At 48.4% G+C, this 22,179-nt stretch overlaps 1 protein-coding gene across 2 annotated transcripts in view; it reads left to right on the top strand.

Moving 5' to 3' along the window:
* Positions 1 to 1,597: 1,597 nt before the first annotated feature.
* The window catches only part of Qsox2 (quiescin sulfhydryl oxidase 2), a 31,122-nt gene continuing 10,540 nt past the window's right edge, over positions 1,598 to 22,179 (top strand). Inside the window, exons 1-8 of one of the 2 annotated variants that reach the window (XM_031369402.1) lie at positions 1,598 to 1,960; positions 10,791 to 10,891; positions 12,907 to 12,955; positions 13,964 to 14,069; positions 14,286 to 14,376; positions 18,281 to 18,426; positions 19,493 to 19,627; positions 19,749 to 19,878. In XM_031369402.1, the coding sequence (XP_031225262.1) occupies positions 1,603 to 1,960; positions 10,791 to 10,891; positions 12,907 to 12,955; positions 13,964 to 14,069; positions 14,286 to 14,376; positions 18,281 to 18,426; positions 19,493 to 19,627; positions 19,749 to 19,878 (1,116 nt within the window). In that variant the 5' untranslated portion in view covers positions 1,598 to 1,602. The remainder of the gene's footprint in view (positions 1,961 to 10,790; positions 10,892 to 12,906; positions 12,956 to 13,963; positions 14,070 to 14,285; positions 14,377 to 18,280; positions 18,427 to 19,492; positions 19,628 to 19,748; positions 19,879 to 22,179) is intronic. The other variant, XM_031369401.1, reaches the window with a different exon arrangement.

Below are 22,179 nucleotides of genomic sequence, written 5' to 3'. Positions count from 1 at the left end.
TTCCAATAAGTGAGATTATAGGATGGTTCTGCAAGGAGTTGAAGGAACGTCTTTTCCTATAAATGAGTTCCTTGTGAAATTCCTGGAAACCTGCAGGTTTAGATAGAAAAGACTCAAACATGGCTTGAGTCTACTCTAACATCCTTATTTGAAAATATTTCTCTGTGTCAGCAAATGTTAACTGCATTGGAATTCTTGACTATCAGCTGGAGACAAGCTTCAACCAGTCTCCAGACTCTCTCATATCCCCAGAAGTTTCCCTGTCCATCCTGCCTCAGACTTTTTTGTCTTCTATGTAGAATTGGGACCTGCAGCTCGAGCTCTCTTGTCCCAGGCTGGCCTTGTCCAGATCCTTCCCACACACAAATCGAGGCTCAAGCAGCGAGTCCTGCTCTCATAACTGCCTCCCCCCAGCCTCCCCCCAGGCAGCTGCCCTATCAATCCCTCTGGTCCCTGGTCTTGCTTATTCACCCTCTAGTGACCATTAAAAACCAAACAGCTCCTCTGTATTTGTCTCCCAACCATGCCTCTCTGTTGCAGGATATTTGATCACACTGTGAACCCCCAAACTGTGTTATTTACTGGGAAAAAAAAAAACTGGTTTCTAGTTGTGGTGAGTCTCAGCCCTTAGCACACACCTTTAATCCATGAGCTTTCTGTTTATGTAAACAGGATTAAATAAAGTCAACCATAGGTCAAGAGGAAGAACAAGAGACTGGTTGGCAGAGAGTGAATGAAGGTAGGAAAAATCTGTTGTGTAAAGGGAGATCAGGTAGCCAGACAGAGAGACACACAGGAAGTAGAAGAGATTATATGTTCTCTCTAGTGATTCGTGCCGAGCAGAACATTAGCATAGTGATTGGAGAAGCCAGACAAGGTAGTATACATCTGTAATCCCAGTGCAGGGAGGCAGGAAGACAGACCTAGCCACATAGTGAATTCCATGCCAGCCTTAGAACCATGTCTAAAAAAGGAGAGTCAGGTCTACCTCTCCTTTCTACCATTTTAGCAGGAAGCCAGCCAGCTTTACCAGGTGGTTCTACTGTATCTTGTGGGTTATAAAAAGGTCAAGGGATCATCGTGGACGTTTGAAGTTGATAGGTAAAATCATAGGTTGCATGTAAGATCTAGGATGCATGTTACACATAAGAAGCACAGGCATATAGCAAATGGTTTTTCAACCTATTAAATCTGCATTTCAGACTGAAAATCTTGGCCTGGTATTTACTCAACATTCAACGCGTCATGGCTTGCTAAATCTGGCTACCTAGGCCCAGGCCTTTGGCTAAGTGAAAATTGCTTGCGGTTGGGTACAAACTAAAATTGGGATTGGGCCAACAATGACCCGAGAGCAGGGGCGGGGCCAGGAGTACAGGGGCGGAGCAGGCCTAAAGAATGAGGCGGGGCCTACACTCTGGGGCGGGAACCGTGCACGGGGGCGGAGCAAAAAAGCGAGGGGGGCGGGACCTGGAATGACCAGTGCTCGGGGCGGGGCCAGATTACGGGGCGGGGCGAGAAGAGAGAAGGGTAGTGCCTGGGAAGCCTAGCAGATTCGGGGGCGGGGCTAGTGCTCTGGGCAGAACCGGCGCGCGCAAGCACGTGATGGCGGTTGCCAGGGTGAAAGGTCAACGCGCCGGCGGCACTCCCAACATGGCTGCCGCCCGGGCTGTGGCGCGCGGTCCCGGAGCTGATACGCGGCAGCCACCCTCTCTTCGAGCCGCGCGGCTGCCGCGGCTGCTCTTGCTGCTGGCGGTGGTGGCGGCTGTGGGGCCCCGGGAGGGCGGCGGGGCGCGGCTCTACCGCGTGGGCGTGGATGCCGTGTGGTTGCTGGACAGCGGCAACGTGCGGTCGGCCACGGGCAACAGCTCAGCCGCGTGGCTGGTGCAGTTCCATTCGTCGTGGTGCGGCCACTGCATCGGCTACGCACCCACCTGGCGAGCGCTGGCGGCGGACGTGCGAGGTGAGGGCCCCGCGCGCCGGTGGACGTTCCTCCGACACAACAGCTGCGTGGGTCGCCGGCTCAGAACACCGGCTTCATCTTGTCCCCAACTACTTATCCTCGCCACTACCTGATCAGCTTGACTTTCCCCATACCCAGCAATTGCATTTCAGAGCCTACGCTCTCCACTCTGGAAGGTCCCCATTCCAGTCAAACCCCAACCTGGTTTGCTAGGTAGCCGGCCATATGGTGGGCATAGGGCCGAGAAACTTAGAAACCCACTCTGGGGACTGCTCTGCAGAAGCTGAAAGTTTACAAAGCGTCTTCTTGCTGGGCGTTTGGTTCACTAACGAAATCTTTCCATCTGTGTTTCAGTTATTTTTTAGCGCTAAGTTACTCACCTTGCAGACCTCAGACCCCTTCGAGTGGCTCCTGTAAATGGGATTCAAGCCGCTGTGCAGTAGCCTTCCCAGCACTGGCTTAGGTTTGGCTCCACTGGCTTACAGCTGTTGAACTAACCTCTAATTACAGATCTCACAGGGCAAGACAACAAATTGTTACTCTTCTTCCCGCACCTTTGGTGTTAGGTCTGGTGTTGAACACTGCTGTGTTCTTCTTAAACAGATTTGCAAAGAATCCCTTTTTCCAAGTACACAATTGCAAATGACTATTATAAAATGTTTACCTTCTCTTTCCTCATTGTTGGGACACTTTGACTTTTTTTTTGAAATAGTTTCATGATGTTGTCCAGGCTGGCCTTGAATCTACTGACCTCTGCTTTGGCCTTTATGTAGAATCTAATGAAATTGTTCTCTTGGGTCTTAAGTTTTCTTTTTCTTTCTTTCTAATAGTTATTTTGTTTTGAATTATATGGGCATGGGTGTGTGCAGGTGAGTGCAGTTTCCCTTGGAGGCCAGAGGTGTTGAATTCCCTGAAGCTGGAATTAGAGGTGGTGAGGAGCTGCAGGGTGTAAGTGCTGGGAATAGAACTCTGGACCCCTGGAAGAGCAGTGTGTGGGGTTTTGTCTGCTTCTTTATTTATGGTTTTTCAAGCCAGGGATTCTCTGTGTAGTCTTGGCTGTCCTAGAACTCACTCTATAGACCAGCTTGGCCTTGAACTCAGAAAGATCTGCTTGCTTCTGCCTTCTGAGGGGCATTAAAGGCGAGCACCAACATCACCCTAATGCAGTCTGTGCTTTTAATCTCTAAGCCATCTCAGGTCAGGTTTCCTTAAGTCCTTGGCAAGCACTAGCCAAATCTGAGACAAGACATTGAAAAGACTTTGTACAGTGGTTTTTGTGAGGTTTTTAATTTTTATTTAATTTTTATTTTTTGCCACTCAATAGAGGAGAGGACTTTCCATTTCTTGATGCTTGTTGGTGGACCTGCAGGTGACTCTGGCAAGACTCATTGGCAGCTTTTTTGCTTATATCAGTTCTGGCTTTCAGTCTGGTAACTAACTTGTATAAGCCACATCACATGTTGTAAGCTGGCTCTTCTGTAACCAACCCAACAGAGAGTGCTGCAGTTGTCCCTGGAATCTGAAAGGAAGGACAGTTCCAAAAGTGCCACAGTAAAAATCCACAGCTAATGCTGTGGTTGACTTAATGAACTGCAGCTGTCTTTAAAGAGTAGCTGGCTATGTAGAAGATGGGGCAAGGTGTGGTGAAAGTGAAAGCTGACTGGTAGTAGATGCTAACTCTAGTGTTATCAGTCCCAGCCTAGGCTGCTGGGTGGGTCCTAACATCTAGTCAGCACAAGCTCCAGAGGTGTCTGATCACCTATTGTAAGGAACCCTGTCTAACTGCAAGATACCTGCGGAAGTGATGATGACATCCAATGTGATGCCTGCCACGCTGGAACTGAAAGGACAACTTCCCGGGGAAGCCTCTGACTCTCACTCCGGTCCTTCTGTGATTCTGACCTCAGTGCCTTCTGTGTCTTGCCCTGTAGACTTCTGTGTAGAATAAGGACAACACTAGACCCTCTGCCTGGTCTCCACTTGGCCATGCTTCCATCCCGCTTCCTGCCTGGGTGATCTAACAAGAGAGAGGGCACTTAGGGGTAATTAGTCACCTGTGAGTTGGACATGCAGGCCTTGTATTGGGTCCTCCCCAGGAGTTTCTTCCTGCCTCCATGAAATAGCACCTAGTGGCTTCTCCTAGACCCCACCCCAGTCTCTGGTTGGACTGGCTCTGCTGCCATAGGTGAGGATTAGCTAGAAGGTGGCTTATGCTTGCCTTCCTGCCCCTCAGTCTTTTCTAATTGAATGAGTAGCTGGAAGGGGAGTGGGGGTGGGGGTGTCCCCAGCCTGGGTCTTTAGCAGCTAGGTGTCCCCAGCCTTGTGTCTTAGGTTCAGGACACCTGCCGCTTCCTCAAAAACATATGGTGAGGCCTGGCAGTGGTGGTGCACGCCTTTAATCCCAGCACTTGGGAGGCAGAGGCAGGCGGATTTCTGAGTTCGAGGCCAGCCTGGTCTACAGAGTGAGTTCCAGGACAGCCAGGGCTATACAGAGAAACCCTGTCTCGAAAAAAAACAAAACCAAACCAAAACAAAACAAAAAACAACAACAAAAAAAACCAGAAAAAACAAAACAAACAAAAAAAAACAACAAAAAAAATAACGTATGGTGAAGTTTTTTTGGCTCTCCACTGACTTTGCAGGGAAATAGTGGTTTACCTTATAAGAGATAGGCTAACAAAAGATCTACTGTTCAGCGGACCCAAAGGCCATTCTAGTATTTATATGGTCCTGGCTTAAGCCTTTCTCATCTTAAGTATTTCCCAGAACAAAACCTGCTCTGTTGAAATCATTTATCTCAAGCTGTCATGTTTAGCATAATCTGTGTTGACATTTGACACCTGTGCTTACTCTCCTCTGCACTGAAGGATTTCTGTAGAAACGGAGAACAGGAGGGTACCCTGAAACCTGTGTCCCTCAGCTCTTGGTGACCTCGGGGCTCTTTTTCTCCCCTTCGGTCCTCCGTGGAGAGAGGACACATCTGTGGTTGCCCCTGAAGTTTTTGGTGAAGGACTTGAAAGGACTCCTGGCAGGATTCCTTTCCTGGCAGGAGTCTCACTACAGCATCTAGAATGTGTCCAGAACTGTCTGGCAAGGAGGTGTTTAGTCTCTGATATTGCAGATAATGGTACCAGGTGACAGACAGGCCAGGTGATTCCAGAGTCCCATTGGCTCACTTCCTGTGTCTCTCTAGAGAACATTGGGAATTGAGAGTGGGAGGTGTTGGGCAGGTGGATAGGCACAGAGTGTGCTATCCACAGGCGGAGAACGAGGGTGAGTGTTCTGTTATTGCTGCCAGCAGTAGTGAAGCCTTTCTGCATTTCCCTCAGTTCCTCATTCCCATGGTGTCTGGTGTCTTCTGCTTGCACAGGCTATTGAAGATGTCTGCTTAGCATTTGCAGGGTGCTCATTATCCATGAGAACAGGTAGAGAGGGACACTGGGGATAGCAATTGCTGAGGGGTGTGGCAGAGCCCAGAGTCCTGAAAACTGCAGATGGCAAAACCAAAGTAACTCTTCACACAAGGGTATAAAAGTAAGGGCTGCTTAGAGAATAGTGGGGCCACTGGTTCCCATCGCCAGGGCCCTGGCTGGTAGTGAGGAAGGAGAAGGAAGTAGTGTCTTCTAAGGTCAGCTCAGGAGCTTTGCAAGCCATTTCAGGAGAGACCCTTACCCTTTAGGATCCTGTGCACATTTTCAGCAAGTAGAGGGAGAAAGGATTTGCTTCGTAGCCCAGTCTTGTCTTCAAAGCTGGAATCCTTTGTATCTGCTTTTTGATGCTGGGGTTACAGGTGTGCACTACCTCACCCAACTATACAGATAAATTTGGGCCTAAGTTTGCCTAAAGCCAGAATGAGGAGTGATCATACCAGGAGGCTTTTATGACCCATGTCATTTCAGCCCAGAGTATAATGGTGTTCTCAGCCTGGCTAGCTGTTTTTCTCCTCAGCCACAGTAAGCCTTAGGTCCTTTCATCTCACACTGGTTACCACTGCACAGGAACTGATGACCGTTTCTCACTAGCCCTGGCTAAGGTTATGTGTGAACTTCACACAGTACCCAGTCAGCAGAGATGCTGATGGGGTGGGTTGGCACTAAGAGAACTTTGTCCTAGCTACCTCCTGGTCCCTGGAGGACTTATGTTCTGTTCCTCCAGTGTTCCTTGATGACATAGGTTCCCTTGGTGAGAATCTGCTGTGTGTGTGTGCGCACGTGTGTATGTGTGTTTTGTTTTGTTTTGTTTTTGTTTCCTGGAACTCACTCTGTAGACCAGGCCGGCCTTGAACCTAGACATTTGTCTGCCTCTGCCTCCCGTGTGCTGGGATTACGGGTGTATACCACCACACCTGGCTTGAGAATCTGTGTTTTTTCCCCCCCAAAGATTTATTTGTTTGCTTGTTTGTTTATTTTATGTATATGAGTGCTCTGTTTTAATGCACACCAGAAGAGGTAATCAGATTCTATTACATATGGTTCTGAGCCACTATGGCTACCATGCGATTGCTGGGAATTGAACTCAGGACCTCTGGAAGAACAGCTAAAATATTCTTAACTGCTGAGCCATCTCTCCAGACCCAAGAATCTGCTTTTAATTCTTTGAAAATTATACTTTATTGCTACAGGGAAGACTCGTGGTCAGGATTTCCATCAGCGGCAAATGACCTTGTTAACCAATATATCTGAAAAGGGCCAGTTCCATGCACCCTCCATTGCTCCTGTCAGTGCTCCAGTGGCGCTCTCTTCCTACCACCTTGTCGAGGCATCAGACTGCTGAGACACTGTGGGCAAGCCAGGGCTGTCTCCTTTTCAAGCCAGCAGTTGCCTCATATGGGATCAGAGGGCAGGGTCTCCTGTGAAATGATTGCTATGAGATTGAAGGGAGACAGCCAGTGATGTCTCCACTGTACCTGTACGAGACACTTGGCACTGAGGAGGGCAGGACATTTCAGAAGAGGTGCTAGAATAGCCGGCGGTAGATATCACAGAGACAGGACTCAGGGCGGGCCAGGCCAGAAGCGAGCAGGCACCCTGGTGAGTTGGTCCCTTTACCCTGACAATGTGGAAAGGAAGTCCTTGTCTGATAGAATCTGTGCTCATGAGGCTTGCTCCTCTGACTCTCTTGAAGTCAGAGGGCATTGTTGGCTTAAAAAAAATCAAAAGGGAGGGGGCTGTAATTAGGAAGTGTTCCATAGATGCTCATGTGCTAAGACCTATCTCTGTGGCCCAGAGGGCTCAGCCTTGCCTCCCCAGCCTAGGCACGCTGCCATGCCCGTGCCAGCCCACAGTTCTCACTGGCTGTTTGCTGCTGCTCTGTTACGGTCCTCACCTTTACCTTCATGCACCTGAGGTATGGATGTTTTAAGTGGTATCCCCTCAGGGACCTAGAGGGAGACAGGGAACAACCCAGGCAAGGGAACAGAGTGGGAGTCCAGGCAGGAGGCCCAGGCCCGGGATGAGTGAGAGATCTGAAGGAGTGCTGTATGACCATGGGAACCTGTGCAGATTGTGATTTGAAGCCACCAAGTCTGTTGGCCTTTTGTGAGCTGCTGCTGGCTTCATGGGTTGTGCTAACTTGTTCTCAGGAGCACAGCTGAGCTAAGAGTTTCCTTCCATCTTGGTAGGGTGACTCACTGTGTGCACCTTGCTGACTTTGCTGAGCCAGGTGGTAAATGAGCATTCAGAAACATCAGCTTTCCCATACTCCCACCTTCTTGTTTCTGCCCCGGTATCAATGTCTGCAGAGTTGGTTCTGGGATTCCCTCTTCCTTCCTCATCAAATGGGTCCTAGAGTTTAGTGTCCTCGTGTGCATTCACAGGACACTGGGTGGGACAGTGTGGGTCAAAGGTGCCTGGAGTATTCTGTGCTGAGTAGATTGCATTGCTAGGAGGTTGCTCATGCATTTAGGGACAGTGCCCTACCATGGGTAGGGTGAAATCTGGGGTTAGCTTCGAGGTCTTGCTCTGATGGAGATCCAGGGTGAACTTGTCAGTCAGCCCTGCTCCCCATCCTCATGGACTAGGCTCTCAGTACCTTCAGCCTTTCAGAGGCCAAGTCATGTCAGGGAGCTCATGTGTTCAGTCTCTGCTGTTAGGCTACATTCAGGGGGTTATTACAAGAGTCTATGATTTTAGCACTCAGGAGGCTGAGGCCAAGAGCATTGCAAATTCAAGACCAGCCTAGACTACATAACCAGAGCCTATCTCAGACAAAACACACAAAGCAAATAAACAGACAAACTACAAAGCTGGCCCTGGTTTGTCTTGCTGAGCACTGTGTCCTTCAGGATTCCTGGGAGCCCTCTTTTCTTATGTCTTGTGTTGAAGTGGGCTTCTGCTGCAGATTCCAGAATGCAGAATGCAGAATCTAAGAAATACAAAACTGGTACCAGGATCAACCCTGGGATCTGCTCTACCACTGAGCCACCCAGCCCCTACACTTAATTCTGAGTATGCATGCTTAACAAAAGTGAGAAAAACAAAACAAGACAGACTCCATCATGCAAACCTAGGTGCACCCATCCCAGTTTTGAGTGGTTTGGCTATTTTAGGTAGCAGGAGACTGGTTCCTTCGCTTTACTCTGGAGTTTTCACTGTTGCACACTTAGGAGACTGATTCCTGTATTTTGCTCTTGGAGTTTTCACCATTACATGCTTTTCTGTACAAGGGGCTTTTCTGGAACATGGAAGGAAAGTGTGGGTGGAAATACCCAGTAAGCAGAGTGAATTGGTTGGGTATGAGTCAAGTTAGGGTAGCAGAATGAGGTGCTGGGCCAGATGCAGGGCATGAGTCTGCCCTTGAAAGCACCTTGGGCCTCAGAGCCTTCTGTGCCGTCTGCCTCTAATTTGATGGGAGGATTAACTGTTCTTCCTCAATTCTGCACCATTGGAGACTCGAGGAAGCTATGCTGTGACTCAGAAATACTGGAGGGTTTTTTCTATGCTTTTAAAGTGGCCTTGGGACAGAGCTGGTTTTGTGTAGCTGGCAGTATTTGCTTACTATTTGTGAATAACCTATTCTTGTTTCTTACTCTTAATAAAAAGGGCAAAGATGTGTACTTTAAGTGAGGGTGGTATGTAGGAAACTGGGGTGGTTCACTTAGAAGGCAGTCACTGAACTGTGGCACCTGGTATCTGTAAGTGTCCTCTGACATGCCCCCTTGATGCTGGCTAATCCCCACATGCAGCCTCTGAGGTTTTTGAGTATCACTTGTCCTTGTAGGGATGGTTTCATGTGCCTTTCAGGTAGGTTGCTAGAGAAAACAAAATAACACTTGCCAAGCACACCAGTAACCCATTGCATGAGCTCCTGCCAGAAATCAAGCAGCTTTCAGACAGAGAGTATACAGGCTCACCCAATGGCTCTTCTGTCTGTCTTTCATGCCTGTCTACTAGTATCTATTACTCCTGCCCACAGTGTATACTTCTGAGCTATACTGTGCTGCTGATCGTGCAGAGACTACCAGGCAAGCCCACCACTTCTTGGGCCTAGGCCTGGACAGAACCTCTGCAGGGGGTCCCTGGCAGTGTGAATAATGGTGTAATTCTACCACCCTGGAGAAAGAAGAGTACACATCTCTTAGAAGGACCCCCTGCAGTTACCTAAAGGGTGCATTTGATGCTGGTGACCAGAGGGCAAGGCAGGAGAGAGCCAGGCACTAATATCCCTGTATTGTCAGGAACAGCTTTTCTTGCAAAGTGTCCCTTTCCTGGGTGAGAGGCAAGAGGAAGCTGTAGCCCTGACCTAATGTGTATTTATTATAATAATGAAAGAGGTGCTGAGTCCCCTTCATGCCCCTGCAGAAGCACACTTCACCTCCCCCACACAAAGTGTTTGTGTGTGTGTGTGTGTGTGTGTGTGTGTGTGTGCGTTGCCCTGACTGTGATGGAACTCTCTGTAGACCAGGCTAGCCTCAAACTCAAGAGATCTGCCTTCCTCTCCTCCGTAGTGCCCAGCTACACTTCACTTAAGAGTAATCCCAGCAAAAGAACCTGATAAAAATCTCTACCTATGCCACTTTTATGGGAGCTTAAGGGAAAGTGTTGGATGGGAGGAGATGTTCCAGCTAGGTGCCTTGTGGCATTAAGAACACATGCCAGTTATTTGCTATGGCTGTAGCAGTGTGTTGGACTGAAAAAGAGAGGGAGACTTACGACCATGGTTTTGGATCTGAAGTTTGCAATCTGTTCTAGAACTGGAAGGGATTTGGATAAATCATTTACACAAGAGCTGATAATCACTGACACAGACACAGTGCACATGTAGGAAGTTGGTTTGCCTTTTCTGGTGTGCATGTACACGTGCATTTGTTGGCATTCCCAATAAAAACATTGAAGGTAAGAAAGGAGATATAAGACTGCTCCTCTCTGCAACAATGGCATGTGCATCCCTTGGTAGGGTAGAGTGCTTCAGTTCAGACCACTAGCCTGACTTGAAAAGTAGACACAGTGCTAGACCCAGCAAGTCCATCTGATTGCTGCATGCTCCACTTGGTGTCTCTCTCTTGTAGTGTTCATTACCAGCTGCAGACAGTGCTTCTGGTTCCTGCACTTCCACCCATCAGGTATCTTTTAATAGGAGACTGCCGCATGGCAAGCTGCTGGGTGACTGAAAATTCAGCAAAGATCTGTTTTCTCAGTGAACAGTGGTAAGAAGACACTTCTAGCTTTGGTTAAGTTATTCTGCTTTCCCAGCTCAGCACAGAGCCAGTGAACAACATAAAGGGAGGTATGGAGTGGTTTCGCTGGGGCAGCAGGTGCCTGTGCTGATGGTGCCTAGGATGGAGTGGCTTGGTGTTGACAATCCTGCTCAAGGTCCCATTTTTGCCTTGTAGACTGGGCTGCTGCCATCCGTGTTGCTGCTCTGGACTGTGCAGAAGAAAAGAATCAGGATGTGTGCCGCACATATGACATCCACTTCTACCCCACCTTCAGGGTGAGCCCCCAGGAACCTTGACCCCTGCTCCAGTCCTGCCTTTTTTCACAAGGGGCTTATTAGGCAGAATCCATGTACCAGTAACTCCTAGGTTAGCATTTCTGCCTTGAAGTCTGAAGACTTAGTGGGGATTTGCATTCCCAGCATGTTGCCCATTGTTCCTCATCTTGAGCCACAGAAGGCTCTGATCAGACCCAGGTAAAGTATAAAGCCCCTGCTCACACAGAAGCCTGCCGGTAAGTATCCTTGTGGGGTATCATGCTGTAGGCTCTACTGTTACTGGCAGAAGGCGCTCTGCTGATAGACTTGTACATATTTCTTCCACTAGGGGGCAGAGGTACTACCTGAGACCCTGGTGAAGATCCCGTTTAGTGTGTGCATGAATATCTGCCCACATGCTTGCATTTGAACGTCTCGCACTCATGAGCATCTCCAAAACTATGTAGCACCTTTGACTTTTTTTCTTCCTTCCTTCCTCCCTTCCTTCCTTCTTCCTCTTCTTCCCTCCCCTCCTCCTTCTTTTCCTCCTCCTCTTCCTCTTCTTTTTTTTTTCTGAGGCAGGGTTTCTCTGTGTATCCCTGGCTGTCCTGGAACTCACTTTGTAGACTAGGCTGGCCTCAAACTCAGAGACCTACCTGCCTCTGGCTCCTGAGTACTAGGATTAAAGGTGTGTGCCACCACAGCCTAACTTGGGGTTAATTTCTGAAGAGTCTGTGACTGCAGTTCTGCACCTCTATTCTGTTAACACTGCACTCTCAGAGGCAGCCGCCCACCCCTAGCACAGTGATGCCCCCTGTTTTTCCCCACCCATCTATTGACTGGGCTTTGAGACTGTGATGCTCAGTGTGGTGCCAGCCCCAGGGACCTCACAAGCCCTTGTTGCTTGTTTTTGGGATTTCTGGCCTTGGGCTGATAATATCACATGTTGGCTGTTAACTTCATGCCCTCCATTAAACAGTGCTGTATGGCCGGGCAGTGGTGGCACACGTCTTTAATCCCAGCACTTGAGAGGCAGAGGCAGGCAGATTTCTGAGTTTGAGGCCAGCCTGGTCTACAGAGTGAGTTCCAGAACAGCCAGGGCTTCACAGAGAAACCCTGTCTCAAAAAAACAAAAACAAAAACAAAAAACAAACCAACCAATCAACCAAACAGTGCATGTAAGTGTCTGGGCCTTCTTTCTTAGATTTCATATGACTGACAAGATTTGTCCATGATGCTGGACACTGCTGTGGGTTTGTCTATGCAATAATATCTCATTGTATATGATAACCCTCTCTGCTGTGTTGGACTATCTCCTGGCTTTTTATACAAGGATGAACATTGCTGTAAGGGTCCCCTCAACCTGTGTCCCTGGCTGAGTCTGGGAAGAAGGCCAGAGGACCCAGTGGGGCCCCTTCCACAACATAACACATCTGTCCATGGTTCAGGGCAAAGGGCCTGTGCTCCCTGTTTTCCTAGTGACAAGCACATTTGTGTTTTTATTCTTGTGGGACTTTTAAGATGTCTGTCCATTTTCCTCTTGACTGCTTCTGCTTCCCCCTTGGAAATACAGGGGGTCCTCTGAGTATCTCACTCAGCACTGGCCTCCTTTTGGCCTATGTTGGGAATACCCATAACCCTGTTACTGATGCGCTTCTGATGAGGCAGAACCTCTGGTCAGAATCTCTGGTCAGAACCTCTTTTCTTCTCAGAAGTTCTGGAAAGCTCCTCCATCCCTAGAACTTGTACTGTCAAAGCTTCAAGGGCCACCACCTTTGTAAGGCCCCCGCCCTAGTGAGTTGTCTTGCTTCTGGCCCTGTTGGATTAGATGTGATGAAATAGAACCCAGTTTGTGCTTAGCACACAGCTTCAGGAACACTTGTGTCCATAGAGGCATGGAACACGGTTTTGCCCAGTCAGTATAACTTTGGGAAGGACCTGACCAGAGCTGCTTGGGACAGCGGCCATCTCATTTAAGTATTAAACATGCACAACTCCCCTATGCTCGCTCTTATTTGTTTGTGTTTTTCCTTTAGTATTTTAAAGCATTTACAAAGGAGTTTACAACTGGAGAAAATTTTAAAGGTAAGGACATGCAGATTCTGTTTTAACCTTTAGACTGACTCACTCAGTGTGTAAAGTGAATGTGGCCTCAGAGGATGGAGCCCGGGGCTGCCTCCATTCAGTCAGCATGCCTGCACTGGTGCTACCTTACTTCTGGGAAAAACCTAAACCTTAATAAGCTGGAGGAGAACAAGGGTTTTTGTAATTTTTAAAAAATTGTATGTGTGTGCATGTGTACCCACCCACCTCTGTCTGTCTGTCCTTAGAGGCCAGGGTGTCAAATCCCCCGGGAACTGGAGTTATAGGAGGCTGTGGACAATCTGACATAGGTGCTAGGAACTAAATTCAGACCTCATGGACAAGCAGTACATGCTCTTATCCACTGAGCCACTCCAGCCACAGGAAATTCTTTATTTTGTGCTTTGGCCTTCTTAGGAACTGTGGAAGTACATTTTTTGTTATAATCTTTATGAAGCCTGTCCTCCGGCTATCTCATGCCCATGTTTCCTTCAATCTGCTTGCTCACTTTGCACCTCCCACCCTCCCCTCTCTTTCCTGCAGTTCTTTTTCTCCCTCCATGTGGTAACAATCTGATTGGAAAGGTGTCTGGTGGAGTGTATACATGGCAAGTCCGTGGCTCATGGGTTTTTATGTGTGAGCCTAGCCAGGTGAGAAATGCTTCGCAGGCTGTTCCCCCGGGAGACACCTGGTATTTCTGGCATCAGGAGTCATTTGCCTGTGTTAGCACTGTATGTGGAGTTAGCTGGTGTACCTGGCCACCTCTCACCACCATGTGTGTGAGATTTGTCACTTTGCCTTGTGTCCTGAAGCCTGTCATCTGCTCTCAGCTGTGTGGTCTCCTACTGTATGTGTCTGTTGTGGCAGGATCTAGCCTGTCAGTGAGCAGCAGTGTCCCCAGGGTTGTGTGGATAGTGCTGCAGCCTTCACTGTCCTTGGCTCTGGGCTTGGGACGGCTGCTTAGACACAGGCACCTGGGGCCACAGCCATGACCCAGGTTTTCTTGTGTAGGACCTGACAGGGAGCTGCGGACAGTCAGGCAGACAATGATCGACTTCCTACAGAACCACACTGAGGACACCCGGCCGCCTGCATGCCCACCCCTGGACCCTCTTCAGTGAGTAGCTGCATTGAAAGGTGGTCTGTGGGGCCCAGAGCATTGTGATAGTAGCACGTAGCAAGTGGGCAGCCCTGGTCCATCCCTCTCCCCAAGTTGCCTGGTGCAGATTAGGCATGGTTTTTAAATCTCCATGTGTATAGTGACTAGGGCACTGGCATGCTGTAACAGCTTGTGATCATGGATAGCACTGAAGGTTGTTCTTTCTTCTGACAGGTCTAGTGACATCCTTTCCTTCATGGACAGCCACAGTGGCCAGTACCATGCTGTTGTGTTTGAAAGCAATGGTTCTTATGTTGGACGAGAGGTACTGTGTCTCATGTACTTTGGGGCTACAGCTGGGGTAGCTTGGGTGGTGGACTATGGTTAGTGCATTGATAGCAACAACCTTGAGCATTGAGCTATCATTAGTTACAGAGATCCTAAGGAACCAGTCCATATATAGTAAAAGAAAGAAAGGAAGGAAGGAGAAAGAACTAAGAAAGGAGGAAAGAAAGTGCTGGAGTGACAGGACTTGGCTCTTAGGGTCCAGCCACAGCTGTGCCTTCATCAAGGCCGTTGTTGATTATCTCACACTATTACAGATCTCTGTGTGCTATGTTACCACATCCAGGAATCTGAAGGACCTTGCTTCTTTTGTGAGATGTTTGTGTCATATGGGTGGTTTAGAAACCTTCAGCTTTGGCTAAGTATCAAACCAGGGACCAGAGACCCAGTTGCCAATGCCAGGGTCCCTTGAGGACAAGAAGGCCTCCTGGCCCACTTGGAAGTTCAGCCTGACCTTTGGGCTCCTCCTTCCTGCTGCCTGAATGAAATTCTCTAGGTTATCTGGGCAGTTCAGCCCTACCCTTGGTAGGCCCTGGAGGGTGTGAGGCAGGCTCCAGCAACAGTATGGCAACATATGTGCCTGCCCTCTGGGACTTCACTGCCCTCCCTCCAAGTTTGGTCATGCATGTTGTTCTTTCCTTTGTGGTTGGCAAGGTTCCCAGTCAAAGGACTAAGGAACAGCAGAGCCCAGAACTCCTTCTTTCCCTACCTTTCCCTGTATTTCCTATTCCAGCTCCTTTCCCTGTGGCCCAGAACTGCTGCATGCCAGCCCTTCAGACACACACACAGGGACACTTACAGGCTGAAAGCAGGCTTTCACCCTCTCCATAGTGCCAGCACATCAGTGCCTTTGGAATCAGTGAGGCCTGGTCCTCTGGGTAGGACCTGTGACCAAGTGTGTGCCTTGAGAGATAGTATCAAGAACCATCGAGGCCAGATGTGCTGGCATACATGTCTAAATCCCAGCACTCGAGTGCTAGAGGTAAGCTGAGCTCTGTGAGCTTAAGATCAGCCTGGACTACATATGAGTTCCCGGCCATTGAAGGCTACCAAGTGTCTCAAAAATAACAATAGCAACAACAAACAGAACAAAATGAAAAGAAGGACAACAACCATCACCACCACTACCTCTGCCACTGCCACCACCACTGCTCCCACCTCCACCATGATCTTGGGATGCACCCACCTCGTGTAATCTGCTCCTCAGCCAGGAGGTGCCTGGCTTTGTTGGTATCTAAGAGCATCCGAGAACAACAGATTCTACTTGCCGTGTGGTCAGCATAGGAGGGTTTTTTTTGACACTTACTCCCTCTGTGACTAAGACCACTGCAGCTCCTTCAGGCTAAGCAAGCCCAGCACGTACAAGTTGCTTGCAGGAGCTACCCCAAACCTCCTGGCTGTAGAGCTAGAACAATGTTGAGTAACCTGTTAGGCCCAAAATGTAGGCACAGAGTAGGCAGTGTGGGGGAAAGCAGGGCGAGAGCTGATGAGTAGTGAAGAGGCTTACTGGTCCTTATAGATTCTGTTGCAGACAGAAATTTAGTAACAAATGTTACTTTGGGGGCTGGAGAGATGGCTCACCCATTAAGAGCACTGACTGTACTTCCACAGGTTCTGAGATCAATTCCCAGCAGTCACATGGTGGCTCACAACCATCTGTGATAGGATCCAATGCCCTCTTCTGGTGTATGTGAAGACAGTAACAGTGTACTCATATACATAAAATAAATCTTAAAAAATCATGTTACTGGGGCTGGTGAGATGGCTCAGCGGGTAAGAGCCCCGACTGCTCTTCAGAAGGTCCTGAGTTCAAATCCCAGCAACCACATGGTGGCTCACAACCACCCGTAATGAGTTCTGACGCCCTCTTCTGGTGCATCTGAAGACAGCTACAGTGTACTTACATATAATAAATTAAAAAAAAAAAATCATGTTACTGCTGGGCGGTGGTGGCATAAGCCTTTAATCCCAGCACTTGGGAGACAGAGGCAGGCGGATTTCTGAGTTCGAGGCCAGCCTGGTCTACAGAGTGAGTTCCAGAACAGTCAAGGCTACACAGAGAAACCCTGTCTCAAAAAAAAAAAAATGTTACTTTGGGGGCTTGTTTACTTTATAGTTCAGCCCATAAAGTGCTTGTCTGCAAGCATGGGGACTTGAGTTCCATAAACCCGGTGTTGAGTAGCGAGAAGCAAGCCCATCTCTGGGGTTTGCTGGCCAGCCAACCTGCCTACTTGGTAAGCCCCAGGCTAATGAGAGGCCCTGTCTCAAAAACAAAGTAGATGGTACCTAACTCTTTATTCAGAAGACACCTTAAGTTATCCTCTGATCTCCACATGCTTCCACATACACACATGTACTTGCACACACATGAGTACATACCTACACACACACATAGAGGATCAACAGATGTTTCTTTTGATTACTCTAGAAAATTACTAAATGAGAGTGGCCATGTGACTTGGTGAGCTGCTTAAAACACAGTAAGTTAAGGCTCACAGACTGCTTTTGATTGCAGTGGGAGGGATGCAAACTGTGGTGCTGTGCCTCAGTCGTGTGTAGTTGGTACAGCACCGCATGTCCCACCACCCAGCTGTTTGCAAGTGGAACAAGGTTTTCCACATGTGTGGTACTGCCACAGGCCGGCCGATCTGGGCCTCCCTCAACCCGTGGGAGAAACGGGAGTCCTAGTCAGGTCAACAAGACGTAGGCGAAGAAATGATGGCAGAGACGATACATGAAGTACAGGATCCGAATGTATTTCTTAAAAATGGCATCATTACAGTCATTGCAAAAGAGAGATGGTAAATCTGGCAGCTCAGCAGTTAAGGTACATCTGAGGCTATCTAAAACATACTGGGTCTAAAGCAGCAGCTATCTCCTCTGAACTGGTGCTGCATCCCCCGGGCCCAAGCACACTGGGACTGCAGATTGCATGAGTCTGAGTCCTAGTCCATCTAAGTTCTAGTTCTAGGCCTTCTGCGAGTCTAAGTGCTAGTCCTACATGCGAGTCCAAGTCCTTGTCCTCCAGTGCAAGTCCAAGTCCTAGTCCTTATACAAAGTGACAAACAGGCTTAAGTAGCATACAACAAGCAGGGCAGATGACAAGAGTCACGTAGGCAGGTGGGGGTTACAGCAGGGGACGCAAGTGACTTCCACACCAAGGTCAGCAGGGTCTGGTAGCTAGGTTTGAAGCAGGAGGAAGAGGAGTGGAGCTCTCCCTGTTGAGGCATTTTTGATATTTCTATGCTATTTCTATGGTCCTACTGGAGGCAATGACTAGGAGGTTTTAATCTAACACTTCTAGCTAATGTCTTTGGGTGGAAGCCCTTCATTATTCTCTAGTATGTAAAACATTTCTAACTATTATGAACTATCTGTTGCTCTAAGGAATGTGCTTGACCTCTATTGCTAGCTGTGACAGAGCAGATTCCTTGAGAGAAATTCCAAGCTATGGACAGCTTGGTGTTAAACTAGGATAGGTTGGTAACATTGTGTTGGCCAGGAAACAATGTCCAATCTTGGCCATTTACGAATCATTTCTTGGGGTACCTTTATGCCTAGTTATGAGGCTGTGTTGACGATTGGAAAGACTGATCTGGAACACGTCTGAGTTAGGAGATACCAGCAGCTGTCTGAATAAGCAGGAGGCACAGAGCTCCTTTTGGATTCTATTGCCTCTTATCCTTAATGAGGATTTTATCCCTGATATTTTGGATGTGACTGGAGTAGACGAGTGTGCGTGGCATGGTGCAGGTGGACAGGGCTGTCATCTGAACAGTTCGGCACCTGTGAGATGAAGGGTCACCTGCGAAGTGGGTGGGTCTGCACACTCAAGGATGTTTTCTGAGAAAAGCAGGGCAATAACACAATTTCCTCTTCTGCAGGTGATCTTAGATTTGATTCCATATGACAACATCATGGTGAGCCGAGCACTGGATACGGACAGAGCATTTCTGGGGACACTTGGCATTTCTTCAGTTCCTTCCTGTTACTTGATTTACCCAAATGGGTCTCATGGACTGGTTAATGTGTAAGTGCTAGTTTATATAATGAGTAGGTGAGCATTTGGTGAGGTCTATGGAGACTTGCCATTCACTGGCATACTGGATAAAGGCTCAGAGTCCACATGACAGACTCTAGTTGCCTAAGATGTAAGGAAGTCATCTTCCCCCACCTGCTATGACCATGTACCAGGCCCCAGGATTTGGGGTAGTTGTTGCCCTGGTTGTCTCCATGAGTTTCTGAGCAAACCCCCAGTACAGCAGGTGCTCATTGGCCTCTCTTACAGTAGGTCTGGGCTTCTGTTTGTGTCTGGTGTGTGACCAGCAAACTCTGTATAGTGAGAGGTTGGATGAGCACAGGCCACAGGTCAGTAAAGTGACCTTGAAAAAGCTTCAGAAAGCAAAACAGATGTGAGAGTTAGCGGAAGCTGTAAGGCTGCAGGAGAGCCTTCAGCTCAGCTCCACCCCACAGCTCTTCAGTTGTGTGCAGGAAGCCTGGCTTTGATCCTGTTGGGATGGATGGGCCCTGAGCATCAGGTAGGCTGCCCTACCAGTTACCCCAGTGACCCCCCCCAGCCATTGGGTTCTGATGATGGTGTGTGTAACCTAGCACAAGCATGTCACATGTGCAACCTCTAACACAAAACCACATTAATACTGTATTCTCTGCAAGGGACACTGATGGCTTCTGAGCATCAAATGGCTTGGGAGGAGCTAATCCTAGGCCTGGCCTCCAGATATGGTTCAGCTGGCAGAGCAAGCATGCCATGAAGGCCCTCTGGTACAGTAGAATCATAGCCAGGATGAAACTGATTTTGGTAGATGCTCCAACAGCTTTACAAGCATCTTAAGGTTCCAGCAAGTGTGGATGAGCTTACTGCAGCTGTCAGTCAGTGAGTCTCTGGGCTTGATGTTCTGTCTCCTCATCTCAGATGGGAGGGTGGCTCCTGAGGCCAGCTGACATGAGCACCCTTCACTACCTTTGTCAGTGCATGCACAGGGGAATGGCTGAACAGCTCTACTCCAAGCTGTGGCCTGGAGAGGCCACATGATCTTGATAGCCATAAAAACATCCTCCCCTTCTTCCTTTCACAGGGCAAAGCCTCTACGATCATTTTTCTCCTCTTATTTAAAATCCTTACCAGATGTAAGGAAAAAGCCATTTTCCTTGCCTGACAAGTCTAACAAAGAGGAAAATTCAGAGGTTGTGGTTTGGAAAGAATTTGACAGGTAAGTATGACTGAGACAGCTTCCTTAGTCTGCCTCCCACCTGGGGGTGTGGCAGAAACAAGAGGGGCCTTGTATAGGAAGGCAGAAAGTATTTTTCCTAACTCTCCACTTCTTCTCTCAGGGCCAAGCTGTACACTGCAGACCTGGAGTCGGGACTTCATTACCTGCTAAGAGTGGAGCTGGCTGCCCACAGGTCCCTGGCCGGAGCCCAGTTAAAGACATTCAGAGACTTCATGACTGTCGTTGCCAAGGTATTAGTGGTTCTGCTCAGACTATAGTACTAGGTCCCATTTAGTAAGGACTAGGGTCATCTGTCTGCTGATGTGGGTGGTTGGCCAGCCTAGATCCTCTGGTAGTGATAGGTATGTGCCTGTCAAGGAGGAGTAGAAGAGGCTGAGAACAAGGAGCAGAGCACATTGAGCTCTGACTCTCCCACTCAGCTTGGGCAGTTCAGCAGGCTGAGGGAACCAGTAGATGAGGCATGAGGAATAAGTGGGTTGTATAGATATAGATGAAATGTTGTGTGGATATGAAGGGTGAAACCTGCTCCTAGGCAGCTTCAGACTGGGGTCCTAGGAAAGTTAGGTGTCCAGGGATCTGGAAGGCCATGACACAGCACAACCTAGGTCCTGCCTTGTCAGAATCAGGTTGAAAAAGACTGGCCAGCATAGCCACAGTCTCCCAGAAGCCATGTGAGGGAATTAGTTCCATGCATAAGTGCCGAGCAAGGCTAAGGGGTAACTGAAGGGATGTGTGCTCCATGGACATTCTGGCCCCAGTTGGTGGGCTCCTAAGGGGTTGGAAGAAAAGTCCTAAGCTGGCAACTTCTGATGGCTGGCCCCTGAAGAACAGGACTTTTGCTTGGCAGGGTGGGAAGGGGCAGGCAGCAGTCCAGGGATAAGACGGGGTACAATGCTTGGCATCCTCAGAAGACCTACATGGGCTAGAACTACCTCCATCATGGTGATTTGTGGTACAGGCTCAGTTTCCTACCAAGTAATCATCTCCAGTGCCCAGAGCGTGGGGAAGGAGATCCCCTTGTACTCTGAATGAGCCTGAGCCCTGCTGTTGCTCTGTCCAGCAGTATTCCTGCTCCTCTCTGGCCGCAAGTACAGGGCTAGACGTTCCTTGTACTGTGCATGGATGGAGCTAGGTATTTTACAGGACTTCTTTCACTAAATGGAAGGAAGGGCCCTTGTTAGGACCACTTTTGTCTAGCTAGTTCAGTTGTAATCATCTACATTTATAGTGTGACTTCAGAAAAACAAAAGAAATACAATCTATGTTCCAAGGAATAATGGGTAAAATATTTCCATGGAAGTGCTAGATATGTTTTTAGTCCACTGTGACATTCAGGGTTGAGATGGCTCTGGATGGCTTTGTTCTGTAAGTCTGTCCAGCCAGGTGTGGTGGAGCATGCCTTTGATCCCAGCACTCAATTGGCAGAGACAGGGAGATCTGTGTGAATTTAAGAGCAGCCTAATTTACATGTTGAGTTCCAGGTCAGCCAGGGCTACACAGAGACCCTGTCTCAAAACTAGAAAGTGTTCAGCTGTCTCACTAGACACTGCTGCCTGGATTGAGTCCCAGCTAGTACATTCACTCCAGGTACGCAGTTGTTGGCCTGCAGGTCACTGGCCTTGCCTTGATGAGCGAGTCTCTTCGCTATTGCCCTTCTGCCTTCTCTCAGTTAGGTCTGAGGCTTGAGGATGTCCCATCTGATGGTAACAGCCCCTTAAATCACAGCAAGAGTTACAGGTGTAAAGTTAACAAACATAATGCTTTTGTAATCAGTACATAAACTAAAGCCAGGCAATGGTAGCGTACGCCTTTAATCTCAGCACTCAGGAGGTAGAGTCAGGCAGATCTCTGTGAGTTCAAGGCCAGCTTGGTCTACAGATCGAGTTCTAGGACAGCCAGGGTTATACAGTAAAACCCTGTTAAGCCTTTATTTTGTACACATAAAAGAAAACAATGTGCAATGGTGGTATATGCCTTTATTCCCAGCACTCAAAAGGTAGAGGGGGAGGATATCTGTGAGTTCAAGGCCAACTTAGTCTACAGAGGGAACTTCAGGATAGCTAGGGCTACACAAAGAACCCCTGTCTGGAAAAGACAGACAGACAGACAGACAGACAGACAGAGAACAAACAATATACTATCACATAGAAAGAGAGAGCAGACAAACAATATACTATCCAAAGAGGGAAAAAACCCACCAGGGTTCTCTTAGTTACTTGCTCTCCAGTGCTGAGGTCAGCCAATAGGCTTCATGTTATCAATGCCTGTGCTAGGTTCTTGTTCCTATATACCTTGTAGGGCAGTTGGTTAGAGGTAGTAAAAGAAGCTGTTGGAACTGAAGAATTGCAGAAAGAGGATAAGTATATGGGCAGTGTCTTCTGGAGGGCCACTGTGCTCTTGATAACTTGGTAATATACCGTACCCAGCAGTCTCCCTGTCTGATGTCATAAAATAGCCATCTGATACCCCCAGTTCTAGGCTGATAATAGGGTTGAATCCATTTTCTTAATATGGGGCAGGGCATATGTTAG

Source organism: Mastomys coucha, unplaced genomic scaffold, assembly GCF_008632895.1.
Source record: "Mastomys coucha isolate ucsf_1 unplaced genomic scaffold, UCSF_Mcou_1 pScaffold15, whole genome shotgun sequence".
Lineage (NCBI taxonomy): Eukaryota > Metazoa > Chordata > Mammalia > Rodentia > Muridae > Mastomys > Mastomys coucha.
Note: the sequence above shows the minus strand (reverse complement) of the source record. Positions and strands in the feature narration are given on the sequence as shown.